General features: G+C 35.4%; 1 protein-coding gene and 1 non-coding gene across 3 annotated transcripts in view; one reads left to right on the forward strand and one right to left on the reverse strand.

Moving 5' to 3' along the window:
• LOC128871758 (chitin synthase chs-2) overlaps positions 1-24,108 on the reverse strand; it is a 70,829-nt gene that overhangs the window by 18,817 nt on the left and 27,904 nt on the right. For both annotated transcript variants that reach the window (XM_054113810.1, XM_054113809.1), the window contains exon 2: positions 2,005-2,258. In XM_054113810.1, coding sequence (XP_053969785.1) covers positions 2,005-2,117 — 113 coding nt within the window. In that variant the 5' untranslated portion in view covers positions 2,118-2,258. The remainder of the gene's footprint in view (positions 1-2,004; positions 2,259-24,108) is intronic.
• Trnar-ucg (transfer RNA arginine (anticodon UCG)) lies at positions 21,800-21,873 on the forward strand. The gene has a single exon. It is a non-coding gene; the product is annotated as a tRNA-Arg (tRNA).

Here is a 24,108-nt window from a genome sequence, read left to right on the forward strand (position 1 = left end):
CTGCTGGGTCCTTTAATTTGCGCCGTGGAATGTACAGCCTCTTGTAATCAACCAGACACAAATTTTAATTAAAATAAGCTATTCCGCTTTGCATTTACCTACTTTTAACGAAAAAAATGAAAATTTGAAGTGAAAAAGGAAAAAATTACCCTGTTTTATCAACGAATTGATCGAAGCAATATTTTTAGTGATGATAAATAGTAAATTTGAGGTATATGCAAAGGCTAATATGTTAAAGAATATCCTTGTAAAATTTTAAGTTGATATCTTGATTACTTTTTGAATTATATTCGACAGCGCGAAAAAAAAGTATTTCGAGAAAAATGCGATTACAGTTTTCGTTTTTATTCATCTTTCGTTCGACGAATATCACTTCACTGACTTTATACTATGTGGGCAAAAAGTAAGGTGAATTTATTTATTCGTCTAAAAAGACCAGAATTATGGGCCAACAACTCTTGGTTTTTGCAGCACGATAATGGACCGTCTCACACTGCACTCGTTCTTCGTGACCATTTCGCCAAAAATTCCACGCATATCGTTCCGCAACCACCGTATTTGCCTGATTTGGGTCTGTGTGACTTCTGGCTATTCCCAAAACTCAAGAGACCACTCCGGGGAACGCGTTTCGAGTCGATTGAGGAGATAAAAGCTGAATCGAAGAAGGTGCTGATGACTATACCGGAAAAGGACTATTTGGCATGTTTCGGGGATTGGAAAAATCGTTGGCATAAGTGTATTTCATCGAGAGAGGATTATTTTGAAGGGGATGAAATTGATTTACAAGAATAAATAAAGATTTTTCATTTTACAACCAAATTCACCTTACTTTTTGCCCGGCCAGTGCTTTTTAGACTTTCTATTAAGCTTAAAAATGGAAAATTTGAAAATGCTATAGGTTTAAAAGATCTGCGAAAAATGGTTTACGAATTTTGTCAACGGAACTCAAATAGTGGCATTTGTGAAAACAAATAAGAAGAAAATACCTTTCTACTCGTATGTTAGAAATCTAAATCGGTGAAAGTTCAAGTGTTCTTGAGATCTATTTTCCAAAAAGTGTAAAAAAGAGCATCAAGGTCTAAGTCTTGCAGTAACCCACCCTGTCAATCCGATTTTTAAAAGCCGCATTAAGCCGCGGATTTTCATTCTATCTCGGGCACATATCGGCTGGATCGTTTCTTTAATTGCTTGTCTTTTATCAGAACACAAAAGTCGAACGGTATTTAATCACAGCTCCAAGGCGATCAACTAACATCGCACAAACGGCGTATAACACAACTTACCTAACTCCAAGCTCAAAAGAACTCGTTGAGCTGGGCGACTTGGTTTACCATCCTGCTGAAGCTGAAGATCGTCCAAGCTAATATCGGAAAGTTTTGTCCACGAAAAGTCGGTACTTTTGGTCCCATCACTACTGAATCGGCCCCAAACTGTTACTCTTTGCGAATTATGAGCTTTCTTACTTCTTTGTATTATGAAACCTTTAAAGCATTCAATAAGTTTTTATTAATTTTTCCCAAGTCCCAACTTTTTTAAACACTTATTTTGAAAGTGTTTTAAGAAAGGGAAATTTTGTGTCGAAATCCTCAATTTTCGTATAACTTTTTCCTATGAGTGATACGACGCTTAGACATTAATTAAAGTAGCATTTCGTCTCTAGATATCTTCATCCCATTACATAAAATTCATTTTCCGCACTACTTATCCTGAAAACGGCACCCTATATTTAACCCCTTTTCATTTCACTCACATTATCAGTTCACTTACTCAGTAATTAACATAAATTGCAATTTTACGCAAATGCGATGCATACACATGTTGTTGCTCTGGTTGTCAAGGCGGCTGCGCCCGGCATACAAGCAACAATCGGCGCACGACGCAACTGCATTTGGAACTGAACATTTATTGCGCGATACGACTCGTGCGGGCTTGCGAGTTTTGCGTGACATGGATAGAGTAGATATGGGGAAAAAATATTAACATGAATGTGTGTGTGTAGCTTACCTTCCGCCATAAATATCTTGGGTTAATGGTGTGCTCTCGTCGTCTGTAAAGTTGTCATCGCTATCGCCGGTGTTACCCGGCGGTACTAGGGGCCGATGTCTAACTGCAGACATCTCCCACGATTTCACAATTTGAACACAAAATTATTGTTTTGTTTGTAGATGCTGCTGTTGCCGCGAATGCTTGTAGTAGATTTGTTGCTGTTGAATTTTCAGTGCTCTTTCTTGTGAGCTTCCTAAACGAGTCTGTTGGAGCTGAAATATCGTGAAAACAAAAGAAAATACATTTTAGTAAAAGCTTCTCAGTCGAGCCTAATGGCTTTTATCGTAACATATCTCAGGTGTTAACAAAGACTATAGGTAGACATTTTTTGAATTTAACTGGGATTTGTGTTTTGCATTGACTTATGATCCTAAGATTCTTCTTAGTATGTAACTTGCGTATGGCATGTACGTGCATGTGTGACCAAAGGTGCATGCATTCATGCAAATACAGTGGGGTCTTAATAACTCATAAGAAAATTTTATGAGCTAGCGTGAGTTTCGATTCAGAGAAATTTCGAGTTATCGGTAGAAAAATAAAATACAGTTGGACATTTTTTTTCATCGTTTTTATTTAAGCGAAAATAAGATAGGTATTTCCACGTTCACAATTCTGACATTCGTGTTTATATTTTTTAAATAACAAAATCATACCATCTGTTCTAAAAGTACATACAAGGAGTATTATGTCAGTGTACTGAGAGACCCGAATTATGGAGAAATAACTTTCTACGCAGCGACAATGCACTGGCTCACAACAACGTTCATACCGAAAGCTCCATATTTACGTGATATAAGGCCGTGTGACTTGTCCTGTCCCCACCATTTAAGTAGCGACAAGTATTTTGAGACGATTCTTATCGCCTGAATAAGGAGAATAAATGGAGTTAAAGAATAGAAGAACGATACTAGTCAAAAAGCTCAGCCCACAACGGGATCAAACCATTCTAAGTTCAACATTCTACTAAAAATTATTAAGAATTCTTAATTTGTAGCAGGGAAGTATTGGCACTTAATGTATTCTAATTTTTTGATGCCTACTTGATAGTTTAATTCAGGCGGAATAGTTTGAAAAGCAATATAATTTCATAACAGTCTGGGCGATATGTGGTTAGGTAACTCCTTTTGTTTCATTCAGAAAAACAGTTTTGTAATTTATTCCAAGTCTTTACACACCTTTTTAAGCTCTTTTTTCTCTTTTTTCCTGAAAGAGACAATACTGCCCCATTTTTGAAAAAGGTAGAGAGTTAATGTTTTTTCAGTCAAGTAGCAATAAAAGCACTAAGCTCGTATTGTATCAAGTTCAAAAATGTTCAAAGGAGTAAGGATGCCATAGAAAGGCTAGCCGCAAACAGAAGGCTGCATATTTATTGGGTACCTGGTCACAAAGGCATTATGGTAAGCGAAATAGTAGATGAGATAGCAAAAAGTGCCGTTAGACTACCATTTGAACAAGAGAACGATGTACCAAAACCGCTAAATACAATATACAATGAAATGGACAACTACATGAAAAGGTGAGTGGAAGCTAGATAGACTAATCTGACCACATGCAAAACAGCAAAAGTTATGTGTAGAACTAACGACAAAAAACTGACTCAATTCATACTTACGCTCTCGCGAAAGGATTGCGGAACTATCATAGGTATGCTGACAGGCCGTAATCTATTGGCTGCACATGCGTATTAGATAGGGATTGCTAACACGGACAGATGCAGGAAATGCAGAGATGAAGTTGAGGAAACTTTAGAACACCTTCTGTGCGTTTGTCCGGCATTATTAAAAACGCGTTTGAAATGCCTGGGAGGCCCACTGTTTGAGGGTCTGGAGGGCGTCCGAAAAGCGGATCTCCCAGCTCTACTTAGATTTGCCAAAAGCGCTGACATTTGGTATCGCTAGGGACCAAAAGGTCTATGCGTGGCTTATTGACAACCAGGCCAACCTAACCTAACCTAATGTTTTTCTAAAAATTATATCCATGTGGTATTCCACATAAAATTGTTAAACCTATTTTACACCTCAGCTATAAGGATTTTGTGAATGGAAAGAAACAATTCAGATGTAAATATTTTATTTACAATAATCGATTGATGAACGCGCTGTGTGGCAAGTTGCGCCGTCATCTTGGAACTAATTGCCGTCGATATTTAACTGATTAATTTTTGGAATGGCGCTCGCCATCCACCGTAACGGCAGCTCCTTCCTCATTTCGAAAGAAATAAGAACCGATAATGCCGCCAGTGCTCTATGAACTTCGCGAAAAGATTTATTTTTTAAAAGTAAATTTTCACAATTCGGAAGCTTTGTTCTGGTGTTAAACGCTTCATGATGACTTGCCAAACAACTGTGCAGAAATGTCAACAGAGCTTGCCATTATCAACTGTCAATCAATAGTTATCGATATCGATACTTCTCTTGCAGCTGAAACATCACCCGATATATCGAAAAGTATTTATATGCAGACATAGGTGCGTATGTTGTCCGATATCAAAGCTACTGCCTTGATCACTTAAAATATTTCAACTCGCTTCTTGCTCTTCATTGAGCGGTACTACACATCAAGTTGGCTGCAAATTTACCCATCAATATACGCATGCACGCTTATCTACAACTTCATAGGATTTTTATGTTTTCTTTTTGTAATAATACTCTTTTCTGCCATTTAAATTTTAGTACCCATCGTTGGAAATAAAAAGTTGTTGCAACTGGATATTTCAAGAGCGCTATTTTTAAAGCATGGCTGTGTGCGATTTGATAACTCTTTTGTAAAGTATGATAAAATTCTTACGAGTTTGTATTGTATATTGCATGGTATAATGTACGTGCATTGGTATATATGCGTTGAGCAGCATCCACTTTGTATGCTTTCAAAAAGATAGTCGCTGATTCATTTTGACAAATTGCTGTTTCAGCCAGCATATCAGTGGAGCCAGAGACCGTGTTAGTACTGACCTTGGCCGCTAAAAATAATTATGTAGAGTCAATGTAACTTAGCGAGTGTAATGTAACATCCTACGTAGGATGGAATTAAAGTGGAAGAATGTAAATTGAGTAGTTGCAATAAATAAAGCACTTAATATGCCTAGAGAAGGCATTAAACCTCAGCCAATGCTTAAGCTTCTTTTTTAGTATATCTTATACATACTCATGAAATATAATACTCCGATGATTGGTCGCTCTTTTAAATGACGGTGATCAAAAGTTCTCTAACTTTTACAGTTTGAAAGCTTAGACTTTAATACTTTTATGCCATAAGTATATCTGTTAAAAATATTCAACAGAAAACCAGATATTTTTCAAAATTTATGAATTACCAGGCATCTAAAATCAAGATAATAAAATAACAAGGTTCATAAGGTTCACAAAATTCACTTTTTTTTGTCAACTTTGTAATGCTCGGGACTTCGAAATACGGGTTTTAAAATTAAGAGACTCTGGATAGTCTAGACACAGTTGGAAGGGAAAGATGAGCTTCCTGAACCTGTAAATAAAAAAAATATTCCTATTTTATATATATATGTGTATATATTGGTGCCTCGCCAAGTACACTCAGAGAAATAAAAACAGTAATATCATTTAATTTGGATGAGCTCCTCCTCCTATTTCTGCCGTACGTCTTGATGTTGTTTCACAAATGGAGGGACCTACAGTTTTAAACCGACTCCGAACGGCAAATGGGTTTTAATGAGAAGCTTTTTCATGGCAGAAATACATTCGGAGGTTTGCCATTGCCTGTGGAGGGGCGAATGCTATTAAAAAAAACTGTTTCTTTATTTTGGTGTTTCACGGATATTCGAACCTACGTTCCTTCGAATTCCGAATGGTAACATGTAGAAATTGCTTTTTGAATCGGCTATAAAAAAAAAACTAATCAATATTTTTTCAAACTTTTTTTTTATTTTGAAGATTGAACATTGTCATTTATGAATAAAAAGTAATATCGTTCAAATGACTGCCACGACTGGCTTTACAGTAGGCCATTCGATCAACCCAATTTTTAAGCACATTTGCGTTTGTTTGGGCTCCAATTTCATGAATGGCAACTTTGATTTCGTGTTTTAAAGCATCAATCGTCTCTGGATGGTTCGCATAGCATTTGTCCTTAACGGCTCCCCACAAAAAATAGTCCAACGGGCTTAAATCACAGCTCCGAGGCGGCCAATTGATATCGGAATTTCGACTGATTATTCGGTTTTCAAAAACGGTAGCCTTTGGCAGTGTGACAAGTTGCACCGTCCTGTTGAAACCAAATGTCGTCCATGTCATCCTCTTGAATTTTTGGAAGCAACTCGTTGAGCATGTCACGGTAACGCTCGCCATTTACTGTAACCGCGGTTCCTCGCTCATTTTCGAAAAAAAAAAAAATGGTGTAGTTGTTTAAACAGATTGTACGATTATTTTGACATACATTTGTTGTAAAAAAACAGTCGCGTTTGTTGAAACTTTACAGAAATATAATATTTGGTAAAAGAACAAACGAGACTGTTACGAAATAACAGAAATTTTAGCCGACTTGTAAATCAACTGTAAAACTTTTAAACCTCTTGCCAACAGAAAAAATATGTTAATTCAACAGATATATCCTTTTAAAGCATGTTTTCTCTGGCTATAAAGTGAATATTTCTCCAACTGAAAGAAATTTGGTGAATTTTATGACTTTGAAAAAAAAAAAATAATTCGTTCAGCACAGGGTTATTTGTGAGCTACATATATCGCCACATACTAAACTCGTATTCAGCCAAAGTCTGACTTTAAGGTAATTTTTCTTAATTTTTTTCAAAAACAAGTCTTTAATATAATATAATTGCTCTATCTAAGTCATTTTTAGCCGAAATCTCCAATTATTATAATAACCAACCAACAAAAAAGTGAATTATCACAGTTATTACCAGCAGACATCTTTTCGAAATCCAGTTCGCGCTTAGGAATCAGCATTCCATCTATCAAGTCAAATGCGAGCTTGCGCCAATTGGCAGGTCTTTATTATTGTGTGTCTCTAGTATACGAGTACCCAAGTATATAAACTTCAGCTTAGGTAAACTTACTAACTATTAAACATTCACAAATCAGTTATTAATAGCGTTAATTTATTGACTTTTTTCTTAGTTTTTGGTTCTTTTCAAAATGAGCGTGCAATTTTCTGCGATTTAAGGCATTTAGAGTTAAAGCAGCGACGATAGGCTCCCACAGCGATTTTCGAAATTCCATCATATAATTTTTTAATTGTTCAATAAGTCTTCGAACAAAAGTGTTTTTTCTTTTCAAATTAAATTTTTCATAGCTTATTTTTTGTTTGCATAACCACTGCAAATTTTTGTAATAGCGCCGCAATTAAAATCTAATGGTCCGCAAACCACGTTAAGCAATTTTCCAGTGATTCGCAAATGTTCGTAATTTTCCAATTGATTAGGTAATGACTTCACGACTATTTGTTATATTGTACATTTTCGAATTGTTAGTTGCGCATGCGTGGTTTTAATTGCTTCAAAATGCTTGCGAAAAAGGTTTAACATTTTAAAATTTCATAAGCAGCGAAATTTTGCAATTTTATTTTATAAATTTTTCTTTTTGAGGTCTTTTACAATTTTTAAAGTTCGTTCGTAGATTTGAGCCTGAAATTGAGTGAAATATATTAAAACTGAAATAATTGAGTAATAATGAATAATTATTGAAATTGTGTTAAAACATTTTTTTCAATACATTAAACAGATAACATTTTCCATTTTGACTTATTTCTGGCGTTTAGGTTGAATTTTCTGCTTTGTTGTATTAAGAGACTTATAGTATAATTTTATGAGAAATATTTGTCTGCTACATTTTAACCCGTTATATCCCCTTGTTATGAATATTTTTCGTCCTTTACAGCAAAAGAGATAAAAAGCTCATCTATTGATTTACCATAAGAATGTGCAAAAGGGTGAACACTTTGACTTCTACTAAAATAAAATTCAGACATAAACTAAGAAATAGTCAATGAAGCGGTGCCATTTTCGTATGATATGAAGATCCAAAAACCGATTAACCTGAAACTAATTCCTTAAGTAATATTAACATGTTGGAATAAAAGAGTTTTACAAACTTAAAAAGTTACGTGGCATGTAGTATTTGATGACAGTCATCTCATGTAAAATTTGGCATTGCTTCCAAATAATAAGTCAGATATTAGGAAAGTAGAACAGTATTCGAGTTACTTGACATTTTCAATGTAATTCCAAAATTTCAGAATTGATCACTTATGTTTTTCATGAAAAGATTTCGATGATCCCTCATGTGATGTCTAATGTGTATGTGCTTTAACATATATGAGTACTAGGTTGTTCAATAAGTTTTGGGGTTCGATTAGAAAAACATTCCATTCCATATTCCTTATTTCAATTTATGAATTCCATCCCTGGAGTGAAAACCTGGATGGGCTGCAAAATACGCCTCCACAGCTTTCATTTTTGATGAATAACGCTTTCCAGGCATGCATTTTTTTAGGTCTGGAAATAGATGGATGTCGTTAGCGGCCAAATATGGTGAATGCGATGGATTCTCCAACAATTCATAGATGGTGGTAGATCCAAGTCGGATCCATAGTGATGAATCGACGCGCGAAATCCACTTTATCATTTCGAAAATGCTCTAAATGTTGCTGGCAAAGACGCATTCGAATGTATTTGTGCGCACAGCTTTCAAAAACCTATTACTTCAGTCAAAATATTGCTAACACTGCCGAATGAAATGCCTAGGGCGTCTATTAAATCTCTTATCATGTTGTTTCTGTTTTTGGACACCCTTGATATGGATAGTTTTCAAGGCTTGTATGACTATGCTGAAATTCAGCAACCCATCTTTCTACTGTACTAATTGATAGCGAAAAATCCTTATACACTTTCAACACTCATTCATAAATTTCCTTTGCTTTTAAACCATCCAAAAATAAAAATTCAATCACTGCATGATATTTGATTTTTTCCATCCACAATACTGTGACACGCCGATAATAAAGGCTTGTAAACAAAGAATGCATTGGCAGATTGAAATGAAACTTCACATAGCCTACTAGCAACGCCCTCTCTTATTGAACTGCAGAACTTACATATTGAACAACTTAGGACACTTAGAGGATTTGCGAAAATTTGTTGCTATATCTCCCAACCAGTTTTTATTTGGATTTGGTTGGCTCACAACTTTTGAGTTTGGAGTTTAAGCCAAATGGGAGGTATATGGAGATTGTAGGCAATTTTATAATATCTAAGCAGTATCTAACCTTATAGAAGGGATATTATAATATTAAAGGAAACTCTTGGCATTGTGTACAGGAAATGTTTAAACTTTTACGTGACTAACACTTTGCACTCCCTGGATCACGATCACATTTATAATGCGCTTATACAGCGCATGGTGGTTACAAAGTATGCTAATAGTTTTACTTTAAATGAATCTGGCTGTTATTAGTTGCACATATACATACATTGGCACATAACTGAGTGCAGGGAAAGGTATGAATCAAATGCCAAGCGCATGTGTAAAAGAGTCAGTGGTTGAATTCCTGCATGTTAATTGATATTGATGTAGTATAATAGTAAGTTTTTAAAATTATCGCCCTTGCATACGCATGCGAGCACATATCTAGTATATACATACGCATATATGCATTTATTACGAGTATAATACATTTATCACCACTGCTACTTCATTTATTAATTAAAGCAAACCATGCTGGCAATTATTGTGCTCGTATATAAATTCAATCGGTATTGCAAAAGTGAAGGAGAGAATAAATTCTTAGCCCAAGGTCAACTGGCTTCGCTATGGACAAGCTGCAGAATGACGGCGAACGAGTATTAAAGTGGACTCGACTTGAAATGAAGCCAGTTTGTGTGCACTAAATGGGCAAGCAAATATAACTGTCCATTTTGCGCATTAAACAGCGCTCATAGTAAGAAAGGCCGCAGTATGAGTATTCATTTCAAAAATAAAGATAAAATTATATATAATTTTCAAATGGTAATGAGTGATTTTTGCCAGACTTAAGATTATAGGCAGCCGAGGGTGTAAGAGAACAGAAATCATTTTAAATATTTATATAAAATTCTTTGTTTGCGACAAAATGTTGGCAATCAAGGATTGACCTAACTTGCAATGGAGGTTCGAGGTTAGAGAGATTTTATTTTTATTTCATTTATATACGTATATACCTCTTTTTATCATAATAATATTAAACGCACAACTTTTAAATTAACGTTTTTTCTCGCATATGAAAATTCAGCGTTTTTTCAGGCTAGGATAAATCTTGAAATAAAATGAACAATTTGAATGGTACTGAAAACACACTTAAATATTTAATCCTTTTTTGAGTGTAACGTTTTTACTGAAATGTGCACTGATTTGAATGAAATAACTTTCTTTAGTGCAGAAATGTTAACCATATGTCATGTAGGTTAGAACAAAATCTGAAAATCAATATATCTCTAAAACCAATTAAGATAGGGACCAACCGAAACTTACTAGGTATTAAAAGAGGGGGCGTGGAACCTCCCCTACAAACTTGAATCTCATATCGTGCGTGCAAAACAAATGAATTAAATAGAAATTTCAAAATTTTAGAGAATATTCTATGGACCGCTACAAGAGTTTTGGTAACGCTATCGACCTGTTAAAAAAATATATTATAGTTTAGTTTGGATCATATTCGGAGTATAAACTTAGAAAATGGTAATCCGAGCTTGTTTGGATTCATTACCAAAATGTCCAGAATGGTTAAACAGCTTAACAAATATTTTATTTTGGCAGGGAGAAATTTGTATAGCACAGTTTTTTATATGTCGGGATTAGAGAACAACAACAAACTTTAATAATCGAAAATCACTTTATTGTTTTTCAAAATATTCTTCATGAAGATCTATACACTTTTGCATGAGTTTGAACCAATTGCCGAAGCACTTTTGCCACTCTGAATGAGGTACCTCCAAAACATGCATTCTGAATGCCGCAACCGCTTCTTCAGGTGTCGAAAAACGTTGACTTCTCAGTTTGTTTTTTACGTACGGGAATAAAAAGAAGTCATTCGGTGCCAAGTCAGGACTATACGGCGGATGACCTATTAATTCGATATTTTGGGTGCTCAAAAATGCAGTTGTTTGAGTCGATGTGTGAGAGCTCGCATTGTCCTGGTGAAGAGAGATCCGCCTTTGGCGATTGGTTTTCCTAATTTCTTGGAAGACAACTGGCAAACAAATGGTTGTGTACCACTCAGAATTTACTGTTCTGCGTTGTTCTAGTGGTACGGTTGCGACATGTCCATTTTTCCGAAAAAACAGGCGACCATTTGCTTGGAAGTGCTTCGTGCGCGAACAACTTTTGTTGGATTTGGCTCATCTTGAAACACCCATACAGTCGACTGCTGTTTACTTTCGGGCTCATACGCGTAAATCCATGATTCATCACCTGTCACGATGTCATAGACGTGTTTCGAAGCTCCCCGATCGTATTTTTTGAGCATTTCCTTCGACCAATCGACACGAGCCTTTTTTTGAGCGATTGACAAATTGTGTGGGATCCAACGCGAACAAATTTTTTTGAGAGTCAAATATTTATGCAATATTGAATGTATGCTGGTCCCACTAATGCCTAAGATTGCCTCAATCTCCCGATAGGTCACATGACGATCTTGCAATACCAATGGTTTTCAGAACAACAACTGATTTTGGACGACCTTCACGAAATTCGTCTTGGAGTGAACTACGACCACGATTGAATTCACCATACCATCGATAAACACTGGTCCTTGATGGAGCTTCATCGCCAAAAAATGAATTAAGTTCATCCATGCAATGTTGCTGAGTTAATCCACGTCGAAAGTTGTAAAAAATAATCGCACGAAAATGTTCAGGATTTAATTCCATTTTTGGACCGAGATGAATCTTTTAAGTTACTGTAAACAACACAAATAGCGCTGGTATTTCAAAACGTTCTGAGTACGTAAAAGCCAAAAAATGTCAAACTTTGCGATACAGCTGCAGTTGCCAGATTACAACACCAGGGTTGCCAAATCCCGTAATATAAAAGGCACCCCTCGTATTGGCGGATTAAGGTTATGTAGTAGTAGTGCAGAAGCCCCTACTTTAATAATTAGTTTACGAGAGAATTTAAAAATTCAATTGGGCAATGTACTGCCTCATTAGTATCTACTGCTGTGTCTGTCGGATAGAAAGTTTGCGCTTCCGCATTAAAGCATTAACTGCATCCACCTGCTTATTGGTTGCTGATAATATTGCGCGCTCTTTAAACCAATCCAAATATTTCGTTGCAAGATTTCAAATTTCAAGGTTTACTTTCTCAATCAGATCTTCAATATTTTGAATCAAAATGCAAATATTCGTTAGACCGCACTTGTGCCCACTTGTCGTTGGACGCTGTTCACTACCTGTTTTCAGCAAATTATTCGCAAAGTGAGCATTATCTTCTCCGGAAGTAGGAATTTTCAAAGACTTTTTCATCAATTTGATTTAAGGGGTAACACCACTGTAGAAATTTCACAAAATTGATTTTTTTTTTTATAAGCTTAAAAAATTCTTTGAACCTTTTAAAATACAGAACAAAAAGTTTTATGCGTTACTGAAGTTTATTTCATAAATATTTTAAGCTTTCAACCAAGCGTTAGTGACTGCTACCTAACAACTTCTCCAAATTTCCAAACTTTAAGCGCGTTTTTCTCAAAACACGTTTTCTGAAATTGGCACGCAGCTTACTCACACAATTTTGAATATTTTTAATCAGGGTTTTCACTACGTCTGTATAATAAACTTCTTAAGAGAATAGCGTAGGGGATTTTCGATAGATTAATTTAAACGATTGTTATAATTATTTAAGTGCCGTTTTTTTAGTCCAAAATAGAGTTTTTTCCTTCAAATGCTTGCTAATTCCACAAAAATAAAAATTTTTTAAATCCCCTACGTGTTTCTCTAGCTATTCTTATCTAGATTAAGAAAAAAAATGTTTCTTTGTTCCAGATTAAAATTTGCACCCTCTGTGCTGCGTGCCGCAGAGCTCCTTCAAGAGAAACCGTATTACAAAAATGTCTCCAATGCCGCCATTTTGTAAAATTTTTCGATCAAACTCTGTAGTTTTGTATCTTAGTATATAAGTAATAACTTCCCCAAACAGAGTGATTGTTTTCCCTTTTCTTCTATACAAAAAAATTCTTTAAAAATCGTGTTTATTTTACGCGTGTACAGTGGTGTTACCCCTTAATTTGACCTTACTGCTTTTTAAAATGGTGGGATGTGTTTGTTAGTGTAATGATAAAAAAGCAGGACACAATCAAAATAATAGAGATGCAAAAGCAAATGCAAAAAATCGAAAATGCAGTAAGCAACAAAACAAATGAGTAGCTATGCGGGCGCACATTTTCTCATCTTTGCTTTGCCTGCTGATTCCTACTGAATACAGTTCGGCATATTTGGCACACAAAGAACTTTTTTTGTGAAAAAGTCTCACTTTTGTTTCAAAAAGTTTAGTTATATAGAAAATAATTAACTGTTTTTTTATGTAGAACGAAAGTAAACATTTCAAGGTTTAACAAACTAAAGGATATGTTTCAATAGATTGATTAGTGTTTGATGTAACGCAACAGTTGGTGATTTTTTACCAAATTGCCGGATAGCTAAGCTTTCAAATACAAAAACCCCTTGCCAATCGGAGCACGCTGAGCGAAGTTATTACACTGAATAGTTACTTCGGGGCTTTATTTTATAGGATGTAAAGATGAATGAGACAATATTAAGACTAAAGGATTTGACTAATGTTTTTGTTATTATTACAGATAACAACTACGATTACTGTCATATTCTTTTTAACATTTTGTGTAGCTTCTGATGCCTATTTTTTGGTAAACTTAAAAATCACTACGAACTAAATTTCGGCTTTTCATTAAAAGTCTGATTTTTTATACGTAAGTAAAGGGTGTTTTTTTTAGAGGTTAGGTTTTCAAGTTGGCACTACTTTTTTCGTAGATGGTCTTTTTGACAGCTGTCACTTGATTTATGCTCAGTTTGGTTTGCCATTTCATAATGAATAGACTTACACCTGAACAACGTTTGCAAATCGTGCAAATTTGGGCCCAAAACGAGATGGCCACCGATCCCGATTTTCACAAGAAAATTTTGTTCAGCGATGAAGCTCACTTTTGGTTGAATGGGTATGTCAATAAGCAAAATTGTCGCATTTGGAGTGAACATAATCCACAAGCCATTGCTGAGACGCCGTTACATCCTCAAAAAGTCACTGTTTGGTGTGCTCTATGGGCAGAGGGAATCATTGGTCCATATTTCTTTAAAAATGAAGCCGGCCATAATGTTACAGTCAATGGAGAGCGCTATAAAGCCATGATTAATGACTTTTTCGTGCCTGAATTGGACGATGTTGATGTGGACGACCTTTGGTTCCAACAAGACGGCGCTACATGCCATACAGCCAACGCAACAATCGATTTATTGAAGGAAACTTTTGGTGAGCGCATTATCTCGCGCCGTGGACCTGTGGCGTGGCCTCCAAGATCGTGCGATATAACACCGCTGGACTATTTCTTGTGGGGCTATGTCAAGTCGCTTGTCTACGCAGATAAGCCCGAGGCGATTGACGTCTTGGAAGAGAATATTCGGCGCGTTATTGCTGACATACGGCCCCAATTGCTGCAAAAAGTGGTCGAAAATTGGGCCTCTCGGCTGGAATTTATTCTAGCCAGCCGCGGCGGAGACTTGCCCGAAATCATTTTTAAAACATAATGGCAAACCCTTATCTTTATAATAAAGCTAAATTCTTGGCCATAACATTAAATTATATACGTTTTATTTCATCTTGAAAACCTAACCTCTAAAAAAAACACCCTTTACATATATGAATATATGTATGTATATAAGTTGTAAATATGTATATATGTACATACATACTACTAGTCGCACTAAGGCAGAAGCCTCCTAAGCTGCGTTTTAATTCGAAATCGAGTTTAATGCCTTCATGCTTCGTGTTTTTCTGTTTTTTCCTGTTGTTTTGTTTTCTTGTTTTACTAGCGAACCATGAAGAAACTGATTTTTGTGGTCGCGCGTCGAATAACTGAGGGCCATTGAACGCTCAGAATGCAAGCAACGATAGTATGAGATGTGTACGTATGTATGTAGTTAGTTGGCAAAGTTTACTGAATTCACGAAAAAACGAAATCTTAAAAATAATAAAAAAATGTAAATAAGTATTACCGCAGAAAATTTAGACTTTCTAAAGTTTCCTTCCTCCTCTGTTGCGGTCTGTTTACGCGCCGGTGCTTTAGAGTTCATGGAAGCGAAAGTGACAAAGATGGAAGGTGTTTGAGGAATGTGGAAAACCACTTTATTATTTCCCAAATAAATATTCGAGTCGATTGAAAAAAAATTTATATATTTGTAAAAGTATATGTTTACCTTTGAAGTCAGAAATAACACCTAGATGGCGCTTGCTTCAATTACTCGAATCTTAGTTTTGAGTCGCTGGAGTACGAAATGCTATCATTTGCAAAATCATTTGCAAAATGCTGCTCGCCGGTTACAAAAGCGTAAATTTTCGACATTGACTCATTGCCGGTGGTCACAAATGGCTGTAGTATTCCACATAAAGCAATGGCAAGAAAAGTTTGGTGAACACATTTTGCGTAGACTTCACCGTGTCAGCCCGTGCGTATCGCAGATTTCAGGAATGTACTGGTGACCCGGAATCCACGTGATATTGCCAGTGGTTAACTCATGTAGTTTTTTCAAGTGCCAATTTTTAGTCTAAATTTTTTTGTCTAGCTCTTAAAAGTAAACAGAAATTACATTTTCATCGAGGTTATTTTTTGTTTAAATTTTTGTAAATAAAGTAAAATCTTAAGATGTACATCTGGGATTTACTGGGAGGTTGGTTATTGTTATTTGGAACCATAGAATATTTGTGTGGAACAGCCATCGCTACTCTTGTTAATGGGCGGATGGCTGCTGAAACGAATTGCACCTGGAGTAAATTTTCCTCTTTCTTTTTCTTGAAATACATCTTTTTTTATATTATTGGCACTGCTTTCTTTATAATCCACGGATTTGTTTGCCTTCTGCATTCCAAATAATAGTAACCATCATCTTTTTAGACGATTGCGGCATTTTAAACTTCTTAGGCGATACTTCACCTTCTTTGTGCCATTACCTGAGTTAGTAATTATAGTGTTGAGATGAGTCCTCAATTAAAAATAAAAACAAATAAATAATTGGCGCGTACACTCCTGATAGGTGCTTGGCCGAGCTCCTCCTCCTATTTGTGGTATGCGTCTTAGAGTTGTTCCACAAATTGATGACCCTACAGTTTCATACCGAACGGCAAATGGTTTTTTATGAGGAGCCTAACAATGAGTCTAACATTCTCCCACTTTTCAACGGAATACCCCAAGGGTCACCTCTTTCTGTAATCTTGTTCATAAGAGCTTGCAAAGAAGTCAGCTCTATCATATCCTTAAACGCCAATATTGAACACTTTGCTTATGCAGACGACGTGCTGATTTTCTCTAAAACTACCGATTTAACAACTGTCAAAAACTCATTCAGTGGCATCCTCTCTAAATTCGAACTTCGGTCGAAATCATCAGGAGCAAGTAAGTTTATTAACAAAAGCTTCATTTTTCACATTTGCCGTAAACATAAGTGTACTTTCCCTCAATATCCTTTTCTAACGTACTTAAAGTACTCGGAATTATATTTGATCAAAAATTAACTTTTAAGCATCATTAGACTAAGCTTATTATCAAGACTAAATTTAATTAAGTATCATACTTGTCTTCAAAACACTGTCTAATTCCTACACAAACGCTGGTAAATAAACCTAAAGCTTTGATATTATTTAAGATAAACTTCAGATTACCATCTGAAACGCCTAGAAGCGCCTTATAATGCAACAGGTAGATGGAGCATAGAGCTTTTCCTACTTCTCCTATATACATATTCCATCTTAGCGGAAGCTGATTTACCTGGCCTTGTGGAAAGGGTATCAAATAACACGCTGATGTGTATGCCTAGAGTTTTATATTGCAGAAATAAGGTTGATGAATTGAATTATTTACTGACGGGTCTAAAATCGGTACCTGTACTTCGTTCGGTAACAAAGAAAATAGGTACCACTAAAACAGTTGGAGTTTTACCAAGTTACGGCTCAATTTTCACAGAAGAAGCTGCTCCGTTACTTCGCTTCCCAAAAAACCATAAATACGTAATATGCAGTGACAGTAAATCGACAATCGAGGCTATTCTGAACCCTGCTAGTAACTCCCCAGTAATCACAAAAATGCGCCACAGGTTCACACAACAAAGAGTTTCAGTCAAACTTATGTTTGTTCCGGGCTAGAGTGGCATCAAAGGTAACGAACATGCCGATAGTAGAGCTAAGGAGGCAACCAAAAAGCCATTATACATGTTCGAATACATTCTTCCAGAAGATATAAAAAACTGGTAAGGCATACCAATTATGAGAGTTGCCTGAACAAATAGAACCAATACCAACATCATTACAAATCCTTCAATCTCTCGAGGTCCAAGAACCAATACCCGTAAAATGCATCATCCTGGAATATTAAGACCGTTGTTTGTCTGAGAATTGGCCATACAATTTCAACCCATTCGTATTTGCTATATGTTTTGCCGAAACCCCCGTGCACGTTTTGTGGATTCAGCGAGTTCACCGTATCTCACTTCATGGACGATATGAAGTGTTACCTATTCAAAACACCATAACTTTTTGAAGTTATGCAACATGATTTTTTAACCAATCTTGGTTCACACGAGCTTTATGAACGTTGGAACGTCCATGGTCTACGACCGAAATGCTTGCGTGTCCACGGCTCTAAAGCAGCTTCTAAAACAGTTTCCCGATAATAAGTCGCATTCACTTTGACACCAGGCTCGATAAAAACGATTGGAGAGCGTCCATCAGCGGTCATTGCGGCCCAAACCATTACTTGCGATGGGAAATTGCTTCGAGTGGCCATACCTAGGCTCAAATTCTCGTATGAGCGTTCAATCAAGTAAACACGATCGTTTTGAGTGTTTATGAACTGCTCTATTGGGAAATTTTTTTCATCAGAAAACACAATGTTAGGAAATGCACCACTTTCGTGCAAGCGCAACAACTCCTTTGCTCTTTCGCACCGAACTTTTTTTTCAATATGCGTATGCGATATTTTCAGTTCTTTGGCCATTTTTCTTCCACTTCGACGTGGATTTCATTCAAGTCGAGCCTTCACTTTCCGAACCATTTCTGGCGTTGTTGCGTTTTTTTTTTGGTCCACCTCCATAGCGTTTTGCAATGCTACCAGTATCATTGTAACATTTTATAGTGCGATACAGAAACATTTTGTGCACTTTGAGGTGATTGAACTCACGAACAATGGCTGGTTGTGATTTTCCAGCCAAATATAACGCAATCACACTATTACGTTTGAATTCCATCGCAGAAAAAAAAATTCAACAAAACTGAGACGCAAATGCTTTTGATGGCTTATAAACAATATATTGAACTGTCATTAGAACAATTTGACGTTGATGTCATGAGCTGTTTTACAGATACAAGCAGTGTGGAGTTGGATCACCGGTGTTTAAAAATATGAAACTATCTGAACTTCTGAAGCAGACAACGGACTATAATATTAGTATCATAAATCAATTTGTATCTCGCTGTAAATAAAAAATTTAACTTCATAGGCTTCTATATTATCTGGTATATATAGTATTGGTTACATCCACATACCTTCGATTGTACTATCTCCATCTTCTCCGGTATAGAAATAATATCATCTAGTAAACTTAGTATAATATAATTATTTCTTTTTTCCCTTCTTTATCTAAAGGGTTTTCAAATAAGAGGTATTATTTTGATATTCAAAAAAAAAAAGCTATTTTTTAATATAAATGATCGGATGTTTATTTCTTTATAAAGAGAAGGTATGCCGTCAATAGTAGAAAATAACATCATACTTGCACGACGCCACGCTTACAGAACAATATCCTTTTCATGAAATTTTCCATAACCGAATTGCAAAGTGGCTGCCCTATGTCCTCGATAGCCTCACGAATTCTATCTTTGAGGTCTTGAATCGACCCTGGGCTGTTGGCGTAGACCTTATCTTTCACGTGGTCTCAAATAAAAAAGTCACAAGGTGTTAAATCACAAGATCTCGGTGACAAATTGTGATCACCTCTTCGAGAGATAACACGGTGCGGAAACTTTTCCCGTAAAATATCAATGGTTTCGTAGCAGTAGCGCCGTCTTGTTGAAAGTGAACGTCCAGATCAATGCCATCCAATTCCGGCCATAAAAAATCGTTAATCAGCTCTCGATAGCGATAGTTAGCACCTGTTATTGGAAAATCCTTTATATTATTAACATTTTAAATCAATAGCCGAAGACCGTAGCAGCCTGTGCTTGTTCCTTTTTTTCTTACTTTTAAGTGGAATAATTATTTACTCTTTTCTAAAAAATAAAATAAAACCATTCCCATTCTAAACCTTACGGTATATTTCGTGAATTTTTTTTATCTCCGCTCGCACATTAAACTGACAACTTTGAATAGACGAAAATGTGCTAACTAATCAATTCTAGAAATTTAATGATGGTTTGATTGTGAGAGTAAATTGTAAAATATTGTACTATGTCAGAAGATTTTTTGAGCTACAAACCTTCCTCTATTAATGCTGCTAATACATTGCAATAATTCATAGTCGTTTCTAAGATGCTATCAAAGTTTTAGATGGGAAATAAATTCACCTCAATAATATTCTGCATCCTTGTTAAACGAGATGAAACACTCACAGTGGTGAATATTCATATACCGCATCTCGAGCCGATTTATGAAAATACGTAATGGCGAAAGGTGCTTTATACACATACACACACGAACAAAATATTGCACCCGAGTGACGCATTCGGTTTTATTATTGTTCGCAGCCACAGTGTTCTCTGTAAAGGTATGTTCATGTAGCGAAAAGCCAAACCACTTAGCTAGCATTCGATGTGTGATAGTTAATGAGCTGGTATTCGATGGAGGAATTGTACCGGTTGCTAAATGACAAATTAGAGGTGCGTGCAAAACAAATATCCTTCTATATTTAACTGCAGTTATGCTTTTAAATAGCACTATTTAATAATTTTTATTTGAAGTTACTTCATTTAGGCTCAAAATAAATAATTTTTTTAGAAATGTGATTTTTAAAAAATAAAATGTATTGTAGTTGAGTCGAAGAAAAAAAGGTAAAGATAAGAAACAATTTCGCGTAATCTCTTAACTTATAATAAAATATTTTTCAAATTTCATTAATTATATTAATTTTAATTTACTTTTCCAACTAGTACAAAATTGTATAATTTGACCGCAAATGAACCTAAATTTTTTTGGACCTACAATAAACTAGTTAATTATTTGATATACCTAATTTGAATGCAGAGGCTCACAATAGACATTTCGTCAGGTAGAAGACGAACTGCTTTAGCTGCAAAGCTAAGTAAGGTATGCAGTTCAGTACTAGTAGATTTCTCTGCCAGTGTTGCCAACGCCAATAAATCTGAGTCGCTAGGTCCAATATCAAAAGTCGCTAACTCCATCAGGGGCGGATCCTACATTTCATTCTGAGAGGTGCACAAGAGGCCAGCTGCGGACTTAAAATTTTTAGTTCATTTTTAATAATTAAACAAGTAATACCAACTCTACTGAAATTTGAGATCAACGGACGGATGATTCGATAAATCTACTAAATTTTCTAACGCTTTGTTAATTTGTGTCTGAAAAACATTTGTGTCTTTAAAATATCATTGGAAAGCATGAGTGATTCAAGAAATGTTGAAAAAGTTATTTACGAAGTTGATCCAGTACTAGATTCAAATGGAAATTTGAAAATTTATAAAATTAATAATATTAACTATTACGCTTTTATAATAAAACCAGGCAAATCATTCAACAATTTACTATATTATTATTAATAAAAGTCTTGAAATGGATGTATAAAATATATTTAAGCATAGTAAAGAAAAAGTGGCATAAAAAAGCTACGCTTTAAGGTGAACACCACTGTGACAGCCAAAGAAATAAGTGATTTTTTTTAGGGGGAAAATGAAGGAATTTGTGGATCGGATTTTTTTTATTTTATTAAGGGTCCATTAAAGACTGTCATCCTAAATTTTTATGGAAAAATATTAATTTATAAATTTAAAATTTCAATTATAGATCGATAAGTTATCGACGAAAACACACCAATAGGCAGTGCGTTATTTTATCTATAGTCAGTAAATTGCTACTCTAGAGTATGGAAGGTAAAGGGCATTCACGGGTAATCAAGTTGACAGAAAAAGTCGCCAGATAAGTCGCTAAATCATTTTTGTCGTCAAAACTTTTTTTTTTGTCTCAAGCAAAAGTCGTCAATTCTAGCGACAAAGTCGCTAAATTGGCAACACTGTTCTCTGCTGGGTTACCATACTCACATCAGTAGGCCTGCATGCTCAGCTTCACTAGCTTCGTTGGGGTTTGCCACCCCAGAAAAAATGATAGTAAGGGTTGTTTTCTCACCGCTGCGTGGGTTGGCTGACCATGTACATACATATAGAGAGCATCCACCCCGTTATGATGATGTTAGGATTCGTCGTGTATTGCGCGCATGCACATATACATATGCACACGCAGGGAAAAGGAAAAATTTCGTCCTTGTTATAAGCTGAATGAAAGTTACTATCAACAAGGACCGTGTGGCCTAATGGATAAGGCGTCGGACTTCGAATCCGAAGATTGCAGGTTCGAGTCCTGTCACGGCCGAAGGAAATTTTTTTTCAAAGTATTTTTTTAACAGAAATTATTAAAAACAAATAAGTTTATTGTTATGCATTCATTATTTTGCTATTAACATTTTTTGCATTTTTAAACTGCACACAACTTTTGAATAAATATTTTTTTATAAATATGGAAATATAATTATGCTAATTAAGTACTGTTACTCAAACTTTCAATTATTGGCATACTTGTAAGCAAGCGTTAACTAGCAACTGTAAGCTGTGATTTTACGTAATTTTTATTTGCCAATGAAGTAGGAGCAGCAGCAATTTTTATATTAGTTTTATTTTGTACTTCGTAGTTGGCTAATGAATCACTATTAGGTGATTGTGCTTCTTGTTTCAGACTTTTTGTTATTCAGCGGCATTTTTATTTTATATAATCTTTTTTGGTCTATTTGTGTATCTTGCATCATACCATATTTCATATTATTTACTTGTTATCGCATTAAAGCATCTATCTATGAACTTTGTTGCTGCAGAAAAACCAGTTTTCTCAAAAATTAAAACAAATCACTTAATTTCATATTCGATTCATTTAAAAGGCAAATCATAAAATCTTTGCGCTAATAGCTTTGCCAAAAAGCATTGCCAATAAATTCGCTTTCTGACTTTAAGTCAAATGTCAAATATTGTCGTCCTCCCTTCTACCGCCTTCCACGGGAGTTTTGCTAAGCAATACCTTGACTGCAGTTGCGATGCCTTGAGTGTTGTTGCAAATTAAACACAAAAGAATATTACCATTTCAACTTCGCAAATAAATGAGGTTGAATACAAATTTTATATTAGACAGTGGTTTTTGTATTGTTTTAAACCGTTAGGGTAATGACAGCTGCAAATTTCATTTGAAATTAACAACCAATCATCGCAATTCAAGTTTGGGCATGTATTGCGAAAGCCACACGTACGAATGTATGTATGGACATACATATATATGATATTTTTCTCTGAGTTGTGCTAAGTGCTTATTTTGAATTTAATTTGTAATTCATGCCATAGCTCACACTGATACATATACGATATGTCGCTTTTTTGAGATTTCTGAATGAAAAACTCCTCTGCTTCAATTTTCAATTGAAATTGTCAGTATGTATGGTATGTGCAGTAAGATACCTGACGAAACATAGTGGCTGTTCTTCCAATACAGCGTTTACCAGCGTGGCTGAAGGAATTTATTTTGAATATGCCTTTATTTATTTATTTATTTAAGTCTATGAATTACAATCCTTACAGACTATGATACAAAAGTCGCTTAGACTAAACTAGAGATATACATGTATTTAAAAACAACTATAATATAGAATTCAGGAGATTTAAAAGTGCTACTCTTGTAAGCGAAAAATCGAAAACAACATCATTATGCCCGTAAGGCACGAGTAATGGGAGCATTACTGGCATACTTAGTTCTAAGGTTTCCCCCATAAAAAGGGTAGAAGTTCCTAAGAGATCGCTGGGAAACATTAAATGGAGTCCTTTCCAACAAGTAGGGACAATTAATTACTCTAGTAATAGTATTATGAGTAAGAGACAGATACAGTATAGACCTGCGAATTTCTAAGGACGTGAGACTTAAAAGCATGAGACGAGCAGAATACGATGGCATGGCATATCACTAAATGTATTTCATGACTTATACCGCATCTAACAATTTCCTCCCTCAAATCATAGGAAACATCTCATTTTAATAATTACTCTTAAGGTTGCTGCTCTACTTTTTTCTACACTGAACTATAAATTCAGTTGACGGCGCTTATTAAATCATATGGTTTGTTTTCGTTACACATTTTTTTCGTCTTGCTCCAAATCTATCGTTAATACATTGTTGTTAAACAAAAAATGTTCAATAAAAAATTATAAGCCGCAAAGTATGTAACGTATTTTAATACAAATTTTCTTGACCGTTATCAGAAAATGTGTAAGTTTGTTCAGCGACCGCTGAGCGACGATGCAATTTTTCATGTAAATCAAAATAACAGATTTTCCCCTTTTATTCCGGTCAAATTAGGCCAAAACGTAAGGGTGAAGCTACTAAATTTCATATCAAGTTGAAAATGGATGAATTTGTTCTAAACATAAGTAAAAATAATATTTTAAAGCTCCCAATCGATCCGGCCGTGGGAAAAAATTGACTCGAGGTCAAAGGTTAAAAAAATGGGTTTTTCGTGAATTTCTCGAAAACGGTTAGTTTTATCGCAAAATTAACTCAGACAAAAATTGTAGA

This window comes from Anastrepha ludens, chromosome 2 (assembly GCF_028408465.1).
Source record: "Anastrepha ludens isolate Willacy chromosome 2, idAnaLude1.1, whole genome shotgun sequence".
In the NCBI taxonomy this organism is placed as follows: domain Eukaryota; kingdom Metazoa; phylum Arthropoda; class Insecta; order Diptera; family Tephritidae; genus Anastrepha; species Anastrepha ludens.